This window comes from Bubalus bubalis, chromosome 11 (genome assembly GCF_019923935.1).
Source record: "Bubalus bubalis isolate 160015118507 breed Murrah chromosome 11, NDDB_SH_1, whole genome shotgun sequence".
Taxonomy (NCBI): domain Eukaryota; kingdom Metazoa; phylum Chordata; class Mammalia; order Artiodactyla; family Bovidae; genus Bubalus; species Bubalus bubalis.
In genome coordinates this window covers 979,468-995,725 of record NC_059167.1, presented here as the reverse complement: position 1 = coordinate 995,725, position 16,258 = coordinate 979,468, and the positions used below count along the sequence as shown (strand labels likewise).

General features: G+C 46.1%; 1 protein-coding gene across 5 annotated transcripts in view; it reads right to left on the bottom strand.

The window, feature by feature from the left end:
* Positions 1-16,258, bottom strand: part of TTC7B (tetratricopeptide repeat domain 7B) — a 278,267-nt gene that overhangs the window by 126,806 nt on the left and 135,203 nt on the right. For all 5 annotated transcript variants that reach the window (XM_044924610.2, XM_045161998.1, XM_045161999.1 and 2 more), the window contains exons 6-8: positions 14,915-14,993; positions 8,288-8,460; positions 1,088-1,151 (exon numbers count right to left, since the gene is read on the bottom strand). In XM_044924610.2, the coding sequence (XP_044780545.1) occupies positions 1,088-1,151; positions 8,288-8,460; positions 14,915-14,993 (316 nt within the window). The remainder of the gene's footprint in view (positions 1-1,087; positions 1,152-8,287; positions 8,461-14,914; positions 14,994-16,258) is intronic.

Genomic DNA, 16,258 nt, shown 5'->3' with positions numbered 1-16,258 from the left:
ACTCACCACCCGTTTCTAAGTCTTCTTCCCCGGAGGATATTTCCTGCCTCCATTTAAACTGTAAGCTTAGAGTAGAGGGGACCACCTTCTCTTGCTTTAGTTACACCTCCTTTTTCTCCTTGTTTTTCCTCCTGCCTGCCCAGCAGGTTGGGAGTTACGGAAGGAGACAGGATGTCTGCTAGAAGGAACAGGAGGCCACTGAAGGATGCCTCTAGCCCCTCGTCTAAATGAGTAGGTGGGCACAGGACCTTCCAAGCCCCAAGGCTTGCAGTTCTGCTCAGGTGCTCAGCACACATCATTTACGTGCCAAGGTACTAACTACCATGACCCATATTACTCTGGCACGCTTCAAGCTGGGCTGTCACGCCTAGCGAAGTGCCGAGAAGAAACCCAGTAAATGATGAACGATGAAATTCTAGACCTAAATTCGATCTCCTGGCCAAACACTGAGAAAACATCTCAAAGGAATCTGATGGTCTGGCAAAAACTCCCTCCCAACAGCAGAGCCGGGTAACAGAGTGGGCTCTCCTGGCCTTCGGACTCTGCAATGCCTGGGGAACAAGTGGGAGTTGGAGAGAGGACCTGGGCGGGAACGCAAGGCAGGTTCATCAGGCTGCTGCTACGGAAACCATAGGTTCAATACAGCCAGTGTTTCACCCCCAAATTCTCCCTCCCACCAAGGCAAATGAAGAAGGCTCATAAAGGTTTACCCTTGAGGGCTTGTCCCCACCCCCCACCAATTTAAGTTTCCCCTGACGGTCATTTTAGGTGTAGTTACCCATGTGCAACCGGGTTCTTGTCCAATCAGTACTTTGTGGATAAATGAATGAACTCAGATGCCTGCTAATTGCTAAGGGAAAGAGAAGCTTCATGCTTCAGACCAACCTAGGGCCATTTCTAGCCAGCCCAAGAATTAGAAACATCTCTCTTTAAACCACTGTAGTTCTTTTTCCCACCAGGTATCCCCTTCAGAAGGTACTCTTCTTGTTTCTGCAAAGAAAGAGTCACTATCCTGATGGAGTCACCATATCAAAACAGGGACTAAAGGAATAGGGGAAATAAAAATGTAAAAACACATTCTACTCACCATTGATTCACTAATCAGCAGTAACAACAGGGCTTCTTCAGTATTTTCTTGAGGACAAAAAATGCTGTATAAAGAAAATTCACTTTGATATATGGCAATTTCAAAGTAACACAAAATATATGACTAAGAGCAGGACTGAATGCTAACAGCTTCTAGATTTTTATATAGTATAGAACCCAAGAAAAATGCTGGATGATGGACACTTGAATTAATTTGCTTACTTCTATCATAATCCATGGAATTTATACATTTTAACTATGCATTTAAATAGCAGGTAGCAGGGTAACGCTGTAGAAACCAAGTTAAAAGCTCAAATAACATTTGTGACTATTATCGAGGCAGAAACTCTGATAAGTACAAGCTGACATTGTCTCAATAACACAGACTTTCTCCTGAACCCACTATGAGTTAAAACTGCAGACATTTCACTACCCGGTACTCTTCTTATATCTTACTTGCTAGCTGGCATATTGTATACTGTCATTTCGATGAAATATGAGATTGGAAGCAGTTTTAGAGTTTGAATAATTCCTAGGATACTGTAAGAGTTTCGTGAGCTAAGTGAGCTATCTTACAGAAACACACATGCTGTATTTTGGGGTAACATACAAGAACTGTCTTATTAATCAATTTTAGGGAATTTGGCTAGACTCAACATCTTGGATTCAAAGGAAAGGCTTTTAGGCTCAATGTTGCTCAGGATTATAGAACAATAAAAGCCAAACATAACTCTGATCTCCATTCTCTATATCATTTTTTTTTTCCGGTTTGAGCATTTTAAAAGACTTCCTGCAATTTTCTCCATTCTAAAGCTCTAGAATCCTTGAGTAGAACTGTGAGTTGCATCACAAGTTGGGCCAAACTCAAGTCTTTTTTGTGGAATGCTAGAAGAGTGCAGGAAGAATGAACTTGGTTAAGGACTTCCCCCTGGTCAGTGGTTAAGACTCCACGCTCCTAATGCAGGGGCACAGGTTCAGTCCCTGGCTGGGGAACTAAGACCCTGCATGCCGCACAGCGGGGCCGAAAAAAAGAAGTTAACTTGGTTAAAAACAGACAAACAAACTCCTGGATGTTTTGGAGATGACTAAATAAAGACTAAATGTACACCTTCCCCGGTGTACTACTACATTTAACTTAAGAGAAGGGATGAGGCCCCATGCCACCCCCAAATGGTCAAAAAATGTTTTCCAAATGATTCTAAATACTTGTTCTCTTTTAAGTGCCGGCAATTTTTGTACTGTGTCAAAAGACCATGAGGAGTAAGAAAAGTACAGTGGCTGAGACTTTACAACTCGGACATCCTGGACATAAGGAGACCACCTGTGGGACGGTTCCTATTGCTCTTTCAGGACTAAGATTTTTAAAAAGCGCCTGTGAGCTTCAGGGCAGCAAGGGAGAAACAGACATAGAGAACAGACCTAAGGACATGGGAGGAGGGAGTAACGTGGAAATGTACAGGCCTGTGTGTGAATCAGATAGAATGGGAACCTGCTGTACGACTCCAGGAGCTCAGGCTGCAGGCTGGGGTGGGAGGAGACGGGAGGGGGTCCGGGAGGGAGGGGACATGGGTGTGCCTGTGGCTGATTCTTGTTGAGGTCTGACAGAACACCACAGAATTCTGTAAAGCAATTATCCTCCAATTAAAAATTGTTTTAAAAGCGGGGAGGGGGGCGCCTGTGAGCAAGGAGCGAAATTCTAGAATCTGCAGTGACCTCATTTAAGAGGTAGCTTTAGGTGCCTTGGGTTTTTACAAGACAGAACTCTTCTTTCCCCTTAAATTCAGAAATAGAGCCTACAGGCTTTGAATTCAGAATGCTCATGTGAGTGAGTGTGTGTGTGTGTGTGTGTGTCCATCCTGCCATCAGTTCCTGACATTCTGGTTCATGTTCACATGCAACTGGGGCCTCACAGAAAAAGCAGTAACATTAAGGTTTTTTTTTTGCTCCATAGCTAGCCAGCTCTGCATTGTCCAGACTAACTGAAAAGAGAGAGAGCCCATGCTAATTGTGACTTAACACCAGCAAACTGAGTCCAAAATAATCCGCAGATTCCATCTGCACCGTCTAGGCTGCTTGTATGTGAGGCTGTGTTATTTTAACCAGAGCTGCTAACAAGTAGCACATTAACCGATTCTAATTCTACTTCCTCTACCCTTCCTCTATCCTCTACGCTTTTCAAGGCAGGCAAGATGGGTCCGCAGGGGCGCTGCAAAACTCTGAGGACCTGCAGGAAGAAGCAGGGACCAGAGGAAGGGAAAGGACAGTTTTGAGACATACCTGAAAAACTGCAGACTGTAGTTTACCCCCCGCCAATTACTAATTCTCTAGACCTATTTCTGGCCGTTCTTTCCCTCTTCCCTGCGGAGCTCAGGGTGGACAGTGAAAACTGCTGGGCTCTCCTATTGTGATGTTGTCCCCTTAGGGCCCAAGAGTGTCAAGGGGAGGTCCTGGGCCCCCAGGCCTCAGGCTGTGGAGCTGGGAAACTGGAGCCTTAGATCTGGAGGAAGGTGATGGAAGAGCTGACCATTTATCCCTTGGGTTCTGCCATCAAGTGGTTAGCAGGATCTTTCAGTGTCCCTCATTGTTATCCTTCAGACAGCATCCTCATCCTTACCAAAAACCTCTGCATTGGCTGCCAGGAGGGTCAGACCTGTATTTAGGACGCCAGGATAATTACTTTCTCCTCTGAGGCCTACAGAGTTTAGCATGATGTATGGCACTCCTAGTGTTCGAAAAATCATCATCCACTTCCTGGCACAAAATGGTCGTTTCTAGCCTCCTCTTAACTTTGTGATAACTATCTAATCTAATGTGCATTTCTTTATCTAAGCCACCTCAAGTGCTTCTTATGAGGAGGAATACAATGGAAGAAAGAAAAATAAACAAAAGGTGTCCATGTTAGGAAGAAGTAAAACTATATTTGCGGACGACATGATCTTGTATATAGAAAATCCCAAGGGATCTAAAAAACTATTAGAACTAATAAACCAGTTCAGCAAGACTTCAGCATACACAATCAATACAGGCAATCGATTTTATTTCTATATACTTGCAACAAACAGCCCCAAAATAAAAGTAATAGTAACAATTCCATTTATGATAGATTGAAAAGAATACCACACACACCAAAACACCCTTAGATAAGTTTACAAAAGAAGTGCAAACATTACACCTTGAAAACTTCAAATTGTTGTCAAAAAAATTAAAGGAAAATAAATGGAAAGACATTTCATGGTCATGAAGACTTAATATTGCTAGGACGGTGCGCATGTGTGCTAAGTCACTTCAGTCGTGCCTGACTCTTTGTGACCCCCATGGACTGTAGCCTGCCAGGCTCTTCTATCCATGGACTCTCCAGGCAAGAGTACTGGAGTGGGTTGCCATGCCCTCTTCCGGGGGATCTTCCCAACCCCGGGATCGAACCCAGGTCTCTTAAGTCTCCTGTATTGGCAGGCGGGTTCTTTACCACTAGCGCCACCTGGGAAGCCCTGTTAAGATGGCAACGCTCCTCAAATTAATCTACAAATTACGATCATTTCCTATCATGATCCTAGTTGCTCTTTTTTGTAGAAATAGACCAAATGATCCTAAAATTCATGTGAAAATATAAGGGTTTCGGGGGAAGGCAGGCTAAGGGGTGCTAGGTTTATTTGGGGGGTAATAAAAATATTCTAAATTTGACCACAGTGATGAGCAATGTGACTATATTAAAAGCTGTATTAAAGTGCATTGTACACTTTAAATGAGTGAATTGTATAGTATGTGAATTAGATCTCAACAAAACATTAATAAAAATGACTGTGTCTATTTGTGTGAAATGAAATTTGTGTCTCAATAACCATTCATGGCATGGGAATCTTCCCATTAACTAATAACTACATTTAACTTGATCTATGTTTTGCCCCCACAACTCTTGTACAGATGGGGAAGCTGATGTATGGCAAAGACTGAGTGGTTCTGGAAAGAAGGGAGACACGGCCAGCACTCTGAGCTTCGCTTCCTTCAGGGGTGAGGCCACACTGGAACAGCACCCAGACACACACAGAGCTTCACCCACGTGTCAGACTTGACTGCGGGAGGAAGCAAGAGCTGGAGTCTTGAATATACCAGCACTTACGAGGCATCCAAAGCAGAGGGAAACCTGGGGTCTGGTTTTAAGGTTTAAGACATTACCTAAAAAAGAACCTCAGTCCTGATGCTGAATAGCTCATAATAAGGGGTCAGCATTTTAAAAGTGAGAGTTTGAGAACTGCTAGCACAGATGTTCTATGAATCCAGATAAGGGGTAAGGAATGCAGGAAAAAGTTAAGAAAATGCTCACTAGTCTGAATCCATACAAGAAATGCAAATTGAACAAGATGATGAGAGAGAGAAAGACCAGGGTCAGTTTAAGAAGACTGAGAGGCAGTGGCCATTGGCCACAGGACTGGAAAAGGTCAGTTTTCATTCCAATCCCAAAGAAAGGCAATGCCGAAGAATGCTCAAACTACCACAGAATTGGACTCATCTCACACACTAGCAAAGTAATGCTAAAAATTCTCCAAGCCAGGCTTCAATAATACGTGAACCATGAACTTCCAGATGTTCAAGCTGGTTTTAGAAAAGGCAGAGGAACCAGAGATCAAATTGCCAACATCCGTTGGACCATCAAAAAAGCAAGAGAGTTCCAGAAAAACATCTATTTCTGCTTTATTGACTACACCAAAGCCTTTGACTGTGTGGATCACAATAAACTGGAAAATTCTGAAAGAGATGGGAATACCAGACCACCTGACCTGCCTTTTGAGAAATCTGTGTGCAGGTCAGGAAGCAACAGTTAGAACTGGACATGGAACAACAGACTGGCTCCAAATAGTAAAAGGAGTACGTCAAGGCTGTATATTGTCACCCTGATTATTTAACATATATGCAGAGTACATCATGAGAAACGCTGGGCTGGAAGAAGCACAAACTGGAATCAAGATTTCCGGGAGAAATATCAATCACCTCAGATATGCAGATGACACCACTCTTATGGCAGAAAGCAAGGAGGAACTAAAGAACCTGTTGATGAAAGTGAAAGAGGAGAGTGAAAAAGTTGGCTTAAAACTCAACATTCAGAAAACGAAGATCATGGCATCCAGTCCCATCACTTCATGGCAAATCGATGGGGAAAAGGTGGAAGCAGTGACAGACTTTACTTTTTTGGGCTCCAAAATCACTGCAGATGGTGACTGCAGCCATGAAATTAAAAGACGCTTACTCCTTAGAAGGAAAGCTATGACAAACCTGCTGCTAAGTCGCTTCAGTCATGTCCAACTCTGTGCAACCCCATAGACGGCAGCCCACCAGGCTTCCCCGTCCCTGGGATTCTCCAGGCAAGAACACTGGAGTGGGTTGCCATTTCCTTCTCCAATGCATGAAAGTGAAAAGTGAAAGTGAAGTTGCTCAGTCGTGTCCGACTCTTAGCGACCCCATGGACTGCAGCCTACCAGGCTCCTCCGTCCATGGGATTTTCCAGGCAAGAGTACTGGAGTGGGGGTGCCATCACCTTCTCCGATGACAAACCTAGAGAGCATGTTAAAAAGCACAGACATTACTTTGCCAACAAAGGTCCATCAAGTCAAGGCTATGGTTTTTCCAGTGGTCATGTATGGATGTGAGAGATGGACTATGAAGAAAGCTGAGCGCCAAAGAATTGATGCTTTTGAACTGTGCTGTTGGAGAAGTCTTGAGAGTCCCTTGGACTGCAAGGAGACCCAACCAGTCCATCCTTAAAGGAAATCAGTCCTGGTGTTCATTGGAAGGACTGATGTTGAAGCTGAAGCTCCAATACTTTGGCCACCTGATGCGAAGCACTGACTCACTTGAAAAGACTCTGATGCCAGGAGGGGTTGAAGGCAGGAGGAGGGGATGACAGAGGATGAGATGGCTGGATGGCATCACTGACTCAATGGACATGGGTTTGAGTGAACTCCGGGAGTTGGTGGTGGACAGGGAGGCCTGGCGTGCTGCAGTCCATGGGGTCGCAGAGTCGGACAGGACTGAGCGACTGAACTGACTGAGCAACTGAGAGGCAGTTACCCTGAGAAGTGCTGCCCCCGAAGCTGCAGAGCGGTGTTCAGAAGCCTCACCGCGATAGCCCTGCAGGCCCCACGCCTGTCAGCGCTCCCCGGGGCCTCAGCGGCAGCAGCCTGCGGGCTTTCCGCCATTTTCCCCCCGCACCGTGACTAAAGGAGGTGTCCTTAGTTATTCGTTCATGTTCCTCTTTCCCTCACAGCGAGGTTGTGAAAAGCCACCAGCCTCGGTCTTGTGGGAACAAAGACAGGAAGGAAGGCTCCGAGGGGAGGAGTCGGGAATGAGCCAAGCCGGGTCCTGTCTTCCTGCCGCCTTGGGGCCTCTCTCTGTCTCCCGCCTACTCCTTCCCGAGGGGGAAAGCCCAGAGGGAGCCCGGCGTGGACCCTTACCCCAGCATCCTCAGAGGTGATCCAGCCCAACTTCAAAAGTGAAAACAATCAGAGACATCACCTTTCAGTCACTTGTAAATTATTAATCATTTGTTAATTACTTAATTCTCCTTCTTCTTACAGCTAATTCGGTGTAAAACAAATTTTTAAACAAAGGATCAAGGAATTGCTGAGGAAAAGAAAAAAAAGTGAGCTCTGGCTTACTAATAACTTTGTATGATGCTGAAGTTCTTGTAATAATCTGAATGAAAATCCCAAAACCAACAGTGAAGACTGAGAATAGCAACCAAGCTGTTTTAGATAAGAATGAGAGCATTTTCTTACTTAAAAGGTCCCCAGTAGTGCATGGATTTTGCTGAAGTTATGAAAAATAAAGAGGTATCTTTATTAAACTGGTAAATTAGACTTGCTCGTCTGGTTCTCTTTCAGGGGAGAAAAAATCGACCCTTGAACTTCTATATACTCTTGTGTGTGTGTGTGTGTGTGTGTGTGTGTGTAAGTCTCTTCGTGTCCGACGCTTTGTGACCCCATGGACTGTAGCCAGTCAGGCTCCTCTGCCCATGGGATTCTCCAGGCAAGAACACTGGAGTGGGTTGCCACGCCCTCCTCCAGGGGACCTTCCTGACCCAGGGATTGAATCCTGGTCTCTTATGTCTCCTGCATTGGCAGGCGGGTTCTTAACCATTAGCGCCACCTGGGAGGCCCAAAGTTCCCCTCCCATCCCCTAACCTACAAATGAACAGCAGTTCCCATACTTCTCTCCTGAGTAGACGCGGGCTTTCCGGGTGAGGGTGTAGGTTTTCGTGTTTGCTCCTTTCCGGAGAGGATCGTCCAGGGGTGACTGGCATGGCGGATCCTCCAGAGGGTTCCAGTAGCTCTGCTCACACATACCCCGCAACAAGATCTCCGCCAGCTGCCTGGCTATTGTCTGGGGACACAAAGGAGCAAAGGGACAGCATGAATCTACTCTGCATCATTCGCTCATCATCTGCTCATTTAGTAAAGATTTTTCAGCCATCACTTTGTTATCACTATTCCAAGACTCATTAAAAATTTTTACTTTGAGAAAATTGTCCCGTTGATGACAACAAAAATAACATTGAAAAAACAGATAACCTCATGCCCTTCAAATGCTGCCCTGCTTCTGTTATATTCTGGAACACTAAACATGTTTTGGACCTGAAATTTTTAGTTAAGCTCTTTTCCAAAAGCTCTTATATTAACTAAATAATAGGTGAACTGCAAATATTCTCATCACTTTCCAACCGATGCCTGCTAAAGCCTGAAGGTGGCAGAAAGCCAGAACTCAACCTAGATGATGTAATCCCTGAAAAAAGTCTCTTTGTTGATGAAAAGAGGATGTCCGGTGCAGATTTTTAGACCGTCTTCCTTCTCAGGCGTGCCAAGGACAAGTCCTACGTGTCCCCGCCCTGGCCCTCAGCACCTGAGACCCTGACCTGTTCTCCCTGCATCCTGGGTCTTCCGGCCCAAGGCTCCCACTGGCCTTGTGCCAAGTGCAGAGAGGGCAAAGTGGGAACTACGGATACTGATCAAGAAATACATTTTTTCAAAGCCGGGTAGGTATCTCTTTTCTCACTGTGAAAACTCAGAAATGTCTGAGTCTTGTCCTCCTAGATTGGATGCAGATTACTGTGTCTATAGCTCTGCTGCTGGAACAGCACCATGCGTGCACACGTGCTGCGTCACTCAGTCCTGTCCGGCTCCTTGCGACCCCCTGGACTGTGGCCCGCCAGGCTCCTCTGCCCATGGGATTCTCCAGGCAAGGGTGCTGGAGTGGGGTGCCACGCCCTCCTGCAGGGGGCCTTCCTGACCAGGGATGGCCCCGCGTCTCTTGCGCCTCCTGCACTGGCGGGTTCTTCACTGCCAGTGCCACCTGCGAAGCCAAACAGCGCTGCGGGCGATGTACCAGGGGCAGGAGAGAAGGCGGCTACGAAGAACTGTGCTAACTGATGTCCTCATCATCTCCCAGTGACAAAGAAGAGAAATTAAAAAAAAAATCCCTCTGAAAATAGAAGGACTGCATTGCAGGGTGATCCAGGCGACCTCACACTCAGCCAGAGGCAGGGAAAGAGAGCGCCACCCAGCAGGTTTCCTGCGTGGTTTTACCGTTCTCTGGAAGAGGCAGGCAAAGGATACTGATCTTCTGAGAACAAGACTTTTTAAACCAATATGTTCCAGAAGAGAACTTTGCTAGGCTTTCATCTATGGGAAATCTCTTAAAACACCACAAGGAAACCTAAATGCAGCCCAATCACTAGCTTAGTGGTTCCTGATAACGACTGGGTAAAGGCACATTTTCTTCATTATTCCCAAGTAAGACCCACTGGCTTTAAATGTCTATAAAAATGTGAAATTAGATGCACTCCGATCATCCCCAACTGAGCCATCTGTAAAGATCTCATAAGAACACGATTTTCAGGACCTAAACACTTCCTGGACCATTTTCTTAAACCTCCCGTTATGGCCTCGTTTTGATCTCACTGCAGTCATATAAACTAATGACTTCTGCTGGAAGCATCAGCTGGCAAGAATAACCTCCACCGGCTCTAGCTGAGGGAAAAAAAAATGTTAAAGGAGAAAAATGAACAGGAACTTCACATTGTGGATGTATCTGCCATAGAGGGATTCTAAGGTAAAAGTCTCTGTCCGCTGCTGGACAGCTCACGTCAGACCTCATTTTCCCTCAAGGTATTAACCTTCCAGAGAGAGCTTTTCAGTGAGGTTTTGATGTGATTGCATATATTAAAGGCATCAGCTCATCATGCACCCGATTAGGAAGGATGTTGGTTATATTCACTGAAAGGACAAATGAAGTTCAGAGGAGACTGAATAGGAGAAATTATCAGCAAGATCACCAACGTCTATGACACCTTTTACGTTTTATACTCAGGGCATATATAGCTTGTAGTTTAAATGCCTAAAAATTGTTGATAACTACCAAATATATTTCAAGTGAAAGAAAGGAAGAAGGCTGGTCTGGAAGAAGAACTTGAACTTCTTTGTACAAAGTTGGTCATTAAATGCACTTTTTTTTGCATGTGCTTTTAAACTGTGATAAACCTCACATAACAGTCACCATTTTAAAGCGTGCAACCCAGTGGCATTTAGCACACTCACGGTGTTGTACAACCACGGTCACTATCTAGATCCAGAACATTCTTTACCCTGAAAGGAAACCCCATACCCTTTAAGAAGTCACTCTCCACTCTCCCTCCTCCCGCGCCCTGGGAACAACGGCTCTGCCTCCTGTGTCTGTAGGTTGCCTGGTTTACATTTCACATAAAAGGAGCCAAACAACATGGGGTCTCCCTGTGTCTGACTCCTGCCACTCAGCATAGTCTTTTCAAGGCTTGTCCACGGAGCAGCATGAACCAGCCCTTCACTCCTCTCTGCAGCTGAATGATATTCCATCGTATCCTGTTTATTCAGTCATCAGCGGTAGACACTTGAATTGTTTCCATCTTCTGGCTACCGTAAGGAGTGCTGCTGTGAACACTCGTACACAAGTTTTGGTTTGAAAACCTGCTTTCAATTATTTGGAGTATTTATCTAGGAACGGGGTTGCTGTAAATGTACTTTTAAATCCTGCTCTGCTATAGCTTCACTCCAGAGTTTACAAAGCAACTTTTAGTTAGTGTTACTTAGTGTTAGTCGCTCAGTCGTGCCCGGCTCTTTGCGACCCCGTGGACTGCAGTTCACCAGGCTCCTCTGCCCATGAGATTTTCCAGGCAAGGATACTGGAGTGGGTTGTCATTTCCGTCTCATAAGGATATCATAAATTTGCAATTATCAGCTAATCGAAAAGGAATCAGACAGCAATTAAGAAACACTGTCTTAGAGAAGGAGAAAAATCGTATGACATTCTTTATGTGCAGAATCTAAAAAGAAATTATACAAATGAACTTTTTTACAAGACAGAAACCAACTCGCAAACTTAAAGAAGGAACATAAGATTGCCAGTGGGTAACAATAGGGGGAGCGACAGTTAGGGAGCTTGGGATGGACATCTACACACCGCTGTGTCTAAATGGATGACCGGCAAGGACCTACTGTAGAGCACAGGGAACTCTGCTCAATGTCACGTGGCAGCCTGGATGGGAGGCGAGTTTGGGGAAGAATGGATATATGTCTATGGAAGGCTGAGTCCCTTCACTGTCCATCTGCAACTATCACAACATTGTTAATTGGCTATACTCCAATATAAAATAAAAAGTTAAAAAAAAAAAAGTCTCTCTCTCACACACACACACACACACACACATGAGAAACCCTGTCTCACGAGTGGCAATAGCTAGAGAAGCTTCCTCACGTCCGGTGGAAACCAGAGGACGCCAGAGAAGATGTCCAAGAAGTGTTTCTCAGCTGGGCTGGGCAAAGAATCACTTGTGAAAAGTAGAAAATACAGGTTCTTGAGTCCGGCCACAGGCTGGCATTCCCGAGGTCCGGCACAGGGATGCGTATTTGCTCAAAGGCCTCAGATGTATCAGAGGCACACTGCTGGCTGAGCCCTTAAGGAATTAGAAACAGTTTAATTTAGGTCACTCGTGGACCATCAACCAAGACCAAAAGTGTGCCTGCAACTCAAATGTGGCACTGAGTGTGAAGTGCCTCCCCTCGTGTTGAACGTGAACATGTCAATAACTCAGTTGTGTCCACCTCTTTGCAACCCCATGAACTGTAGCCCGCCAGGCTCCTCTGTTCATGGGATTTCCCAAGCAAGGATACTGGAGTGGGTTGCCATTCCTTCTCCAGGAGCTCTTTCCAATTTAGTGATCAAACTCAGGTCTCCCGCATTGTAGATGGATCACTTTACCGCGTGAGCTACCAGGGAAGCCCATGTTAACAGTAACCAGTTAGTTAAGAGCTGGAAGTGTCCAGGGCCAGCTTTCGTCCTCACAGGCTTCCTTTAGAAGCCTCTTCACTGGGTTTGTCAGGGAAAAAAACAAAACAAAACAAAAAAACACTCTTCGTTCCTAACTTATTTCTGGCCAGAATCCTACCTCACAGGATTTTTATAAGTTAAAATACATTGATTGAAAATCATAAACCTTACACAATAATAGAAAATATTCTCTAACTCTGAAAAATAATGTTGGCATGAGCAACAGGCAGACTCCTATGGTGCAGTCCGTGTACACATGCCTTTTAATGAGGAAGAACCATTCATTTCCTTAATGAAATGTATATTCTTTGAGAGTCTATATTTAAGAATTTGAAAGATTGGCTAAGTGAGCTTTTAAAACAATTACAAGAACACTTATAATACTCTCATTATGCTTTCAAATCTTTTAAGCTGTTCATGCTGACCAGTTGGGAAGTTTTATGGAATAGGGGGGGAGGTCAATTTGAGAGAAAAGACATGTGGCAATAATTTTTATCCATATTTTTGCAGGGTTTTTTTTCGCTTAAAGAACTGTGTTGATCAAAAAATGTTTTCTTTGAACTTCTGAGGGCACCCATAAATCATATCAACACAGAAATAAATATCAAAGACCAAGTGAGTTCTTGGTGGTGTGTGTGTGTGTGTCTGTGTGTGTGTGTGTGTGTGTGTGAAGTCACCCGTCTTGCTTTACCTCCTGTAGTTCTGGGCCTCCCAGGTGGCGCTACTGGTAAAGAACCCGCCTGCCAATGCAGGAGACAAAGAGACACGGGTTCAGCCCCTGGGCTGGGAAGACCCCCTGGAGGAGGAGATGGCAACCCACTCCAGTGTTTTTGCCTCGAGCATCCCATGGACAGAAGGGCCTGCCAGCCATGGTACGTGGGGTCACCGAGAGTCAGACACGACTGAGGAGGCTTGGCACTGTAATGCCAGGAGAGCCTGTGGCTGAGCCGCCTGGACCTGCGAGTCGTGCGTCCACATCCTAGTGTTCTGGAGACGCCAAACGAAGATACAGCCTCATTTCCCGTGACGGGAGTGGCTTAGCCTCGCCCAACTGAACACTCACAGCATTTAAAGGATTCCCGACGGACTTCCCTGGTGGTCCAGTGCGTTAAGACTTCATCCAGGCTTACACTACGGAGGGCGTGGGTTCAGTTTCTGGTCAGGGAATTTAAGATTCCACATGCCATGTGGTGTGGACAAAAAAATAAAAAACCATGGTAACGGACGCATGATAACGGGCAGACAACAGCCCGGATCACAAAAGACAGAGCCCTTCGCGCGAACGCTCGGTGATGTGGCTCTGAAGGGCACCCTGTGGAGGTGAGTGAAAGGTTTAAAAGGGAGGAGACAGAACTCAAGTCCACAGGTGAGCCAAGCTGCTGACCAGCCACTGTATTTAACTAGCTTTCCTATTCCTGGGTTTTATGGTCAGTATAGTTGAACAGCTAGGTACTCCTAGGATCTAATGTGCTCTGCCCCATTCAGGGTGCGGTATGACCCTTCAGCATACAACCACCCTGGTGTCGAGAGGGCCCAGTGCTAGCTGCCGCACAGGGTGCACGCCTTTCGATTTAACAGAGCATGACCGAGAAGCGACTGAAAAGATGCCCGTCATTCGCCATCAGGGATGTAAACCAAACCACGGTGAGGCAGCACGCCACACCCGCTAGGATGGCTAGAGCTGAAAAGAAATAATAGGCAAGTGCTGTCGAGCACGTGGAAAAGCTGGACGCTCGCTACTTCTGGTAAGAACGTAAAACGGTGCGATCAATCTGGAAAAGCTTGGCAATTCCTCCAGAGGTCAAATGTACAGCCACCATGTGATCCAGCAACTCCAGTCCCAGGTATGTACCCAGGAAAAACGAACACAAATATCCACACAGGAACGTGCATGAGGATGTTCACAGCAGCGTTATTCATAAGAGCTGACAAGCAGAAACAATCCAGTGTCCTAGGGACTGGTGGCTGAATAAATAAGACAGGCTCTGTCCTGCGCTGGAACGTCAACCACGGCGGAGAGGAATGAAGACACAGAGCGCAGGGCGGATGGGCCTGGGAAACGTGAGGCTAAGAAAAGCCAGTCACAAAAAGACCATGTGCCACACAAAGCCGCTTATGTGAAGTGTCCAGAACAGGCACATCCACAGAAATAGGAGGTGAGTTAGTGGCCACCCGCGGCTGGAGGAAGAGTAGAATGAGACTGACCAGTAACAGGCATGGAGGTTTTTGTGGGGTGAAGAGAAAGTTCTGAATTGAAATATAAATGATGGCTGAACAATTTTGTGACTACTAAAGTCCAATGACTTTAAACTGGTGAATGAATGATGTGTAACAACATGCTTCACTGATGGAATTTAAGATGTATAACGTCTGTATTACCTAATGTGTGATGATACATCATCTATAATTTATAATACGAAAGAGAGAGAAGGTGCCTGCAGCGCCTTCGGGCCTGAACCAAGTCGGCAGTCACACTTACCATCCGCAGGTTTTGGGTTGTTCTGGTCTCAACCGCTCTGAGGAGCTCTCTGAATCTCCCGACTCCTCTTGTCAGGCTCCTGTGGGCACACAGAATTTGATAGGGCTCCCATCCGGCGCCTATTAATGTTAAATATTTTATATACACATTCCACTGCATTTTGTCTACATAAAAGCTGTTGGTGAGACGGTAAGCGAACCATCGCTCGGCACGTGTCTGTCCGTCTTTGCTCAAGTCTGAAAAATCTGACCTAAGATTGATGGGCTTTGGTGCTTCCACAGTCAGAGTTTCTCAAGCAAAGAAATGTTGGAAAGCCAGATCTGAGGCAAAAAAAAAAAAAAAAAAAGGCAAGATATCTTTCACGAGTCTATCTTCCACCCCCCAGTAGCTCAGCCTGCTCTGTTAAGTGGTGCTAAACTCTTTTCATCCCAGAATGGCTGGCACAAAGGTATAGGAATGTGTGCAATGTGGAAAAGGGTTTTTGTGACCTGCCTCCTTTGTGGGCGAGACAAAGGGCAGAGGCATGAAAACCGAGGGGCTCCATCGGGCAAGCGCTCTCTGTCTTCGAGGACACACAGGACTGCCCAGTAAAGCCGCCCGGCCCCCCGCCCCCAGCCTAACCCCAACCCCAGCAGGCAGGCAGAGGGTCACAGCCCCTCCCGAGCGGGCAAGCGCCCCTGGGCTGAGGTCAGCGCAGCTCACACATGGCCACACACCTCACCGTGTGGGTTGCACGTTTTGTGAAGGGGCAAATCACACCTGGCTTCACCCTGACCCACACGCCCAGACCCCACGTGTCTGTCCCTCCTTTCTGAGGCTGTGCCCGGCCCGGCCGGCTGGGATCACTTCCCCGCAGGTCCCTTTACATCGAGCACCGCCACCTCCTATGACATAACCCGGTGATATTTATAACCTGCTCATTAGAACACATCTCATCTTTCCAAAAAGCCTCCGAGCAGGTCAGCAGGTGCTGGCGCAGCAGAGGCCAGGTATTCGGCTCTCTTCTTGGATGACACTTTAAATTGCACAAAGGGATGAAAGCAAACGACACGTGGGCTCCGTGTGCTCTGAGCGCTCACGGGGCTATTAATTCGTGTCTTATATCGACGCGACATCCCAAGGCTCTCATTCACAAGAACACCCCCAGAACTTGAAGATAATGGTTTATTGGCACCAGGACATAAACGCTCCCATAGTCCTCTCACCCACACATATCAGATGATATCGGATCAGAGGCTTTACGGCAGCATAAAAAGAGAAGCTTGTGCTCAGGACTCCAGTCAGCACTAATGGAAACATGAATAAAAATTAGGTAATAGGCCCTGGGACATGCAATCTCTGCTG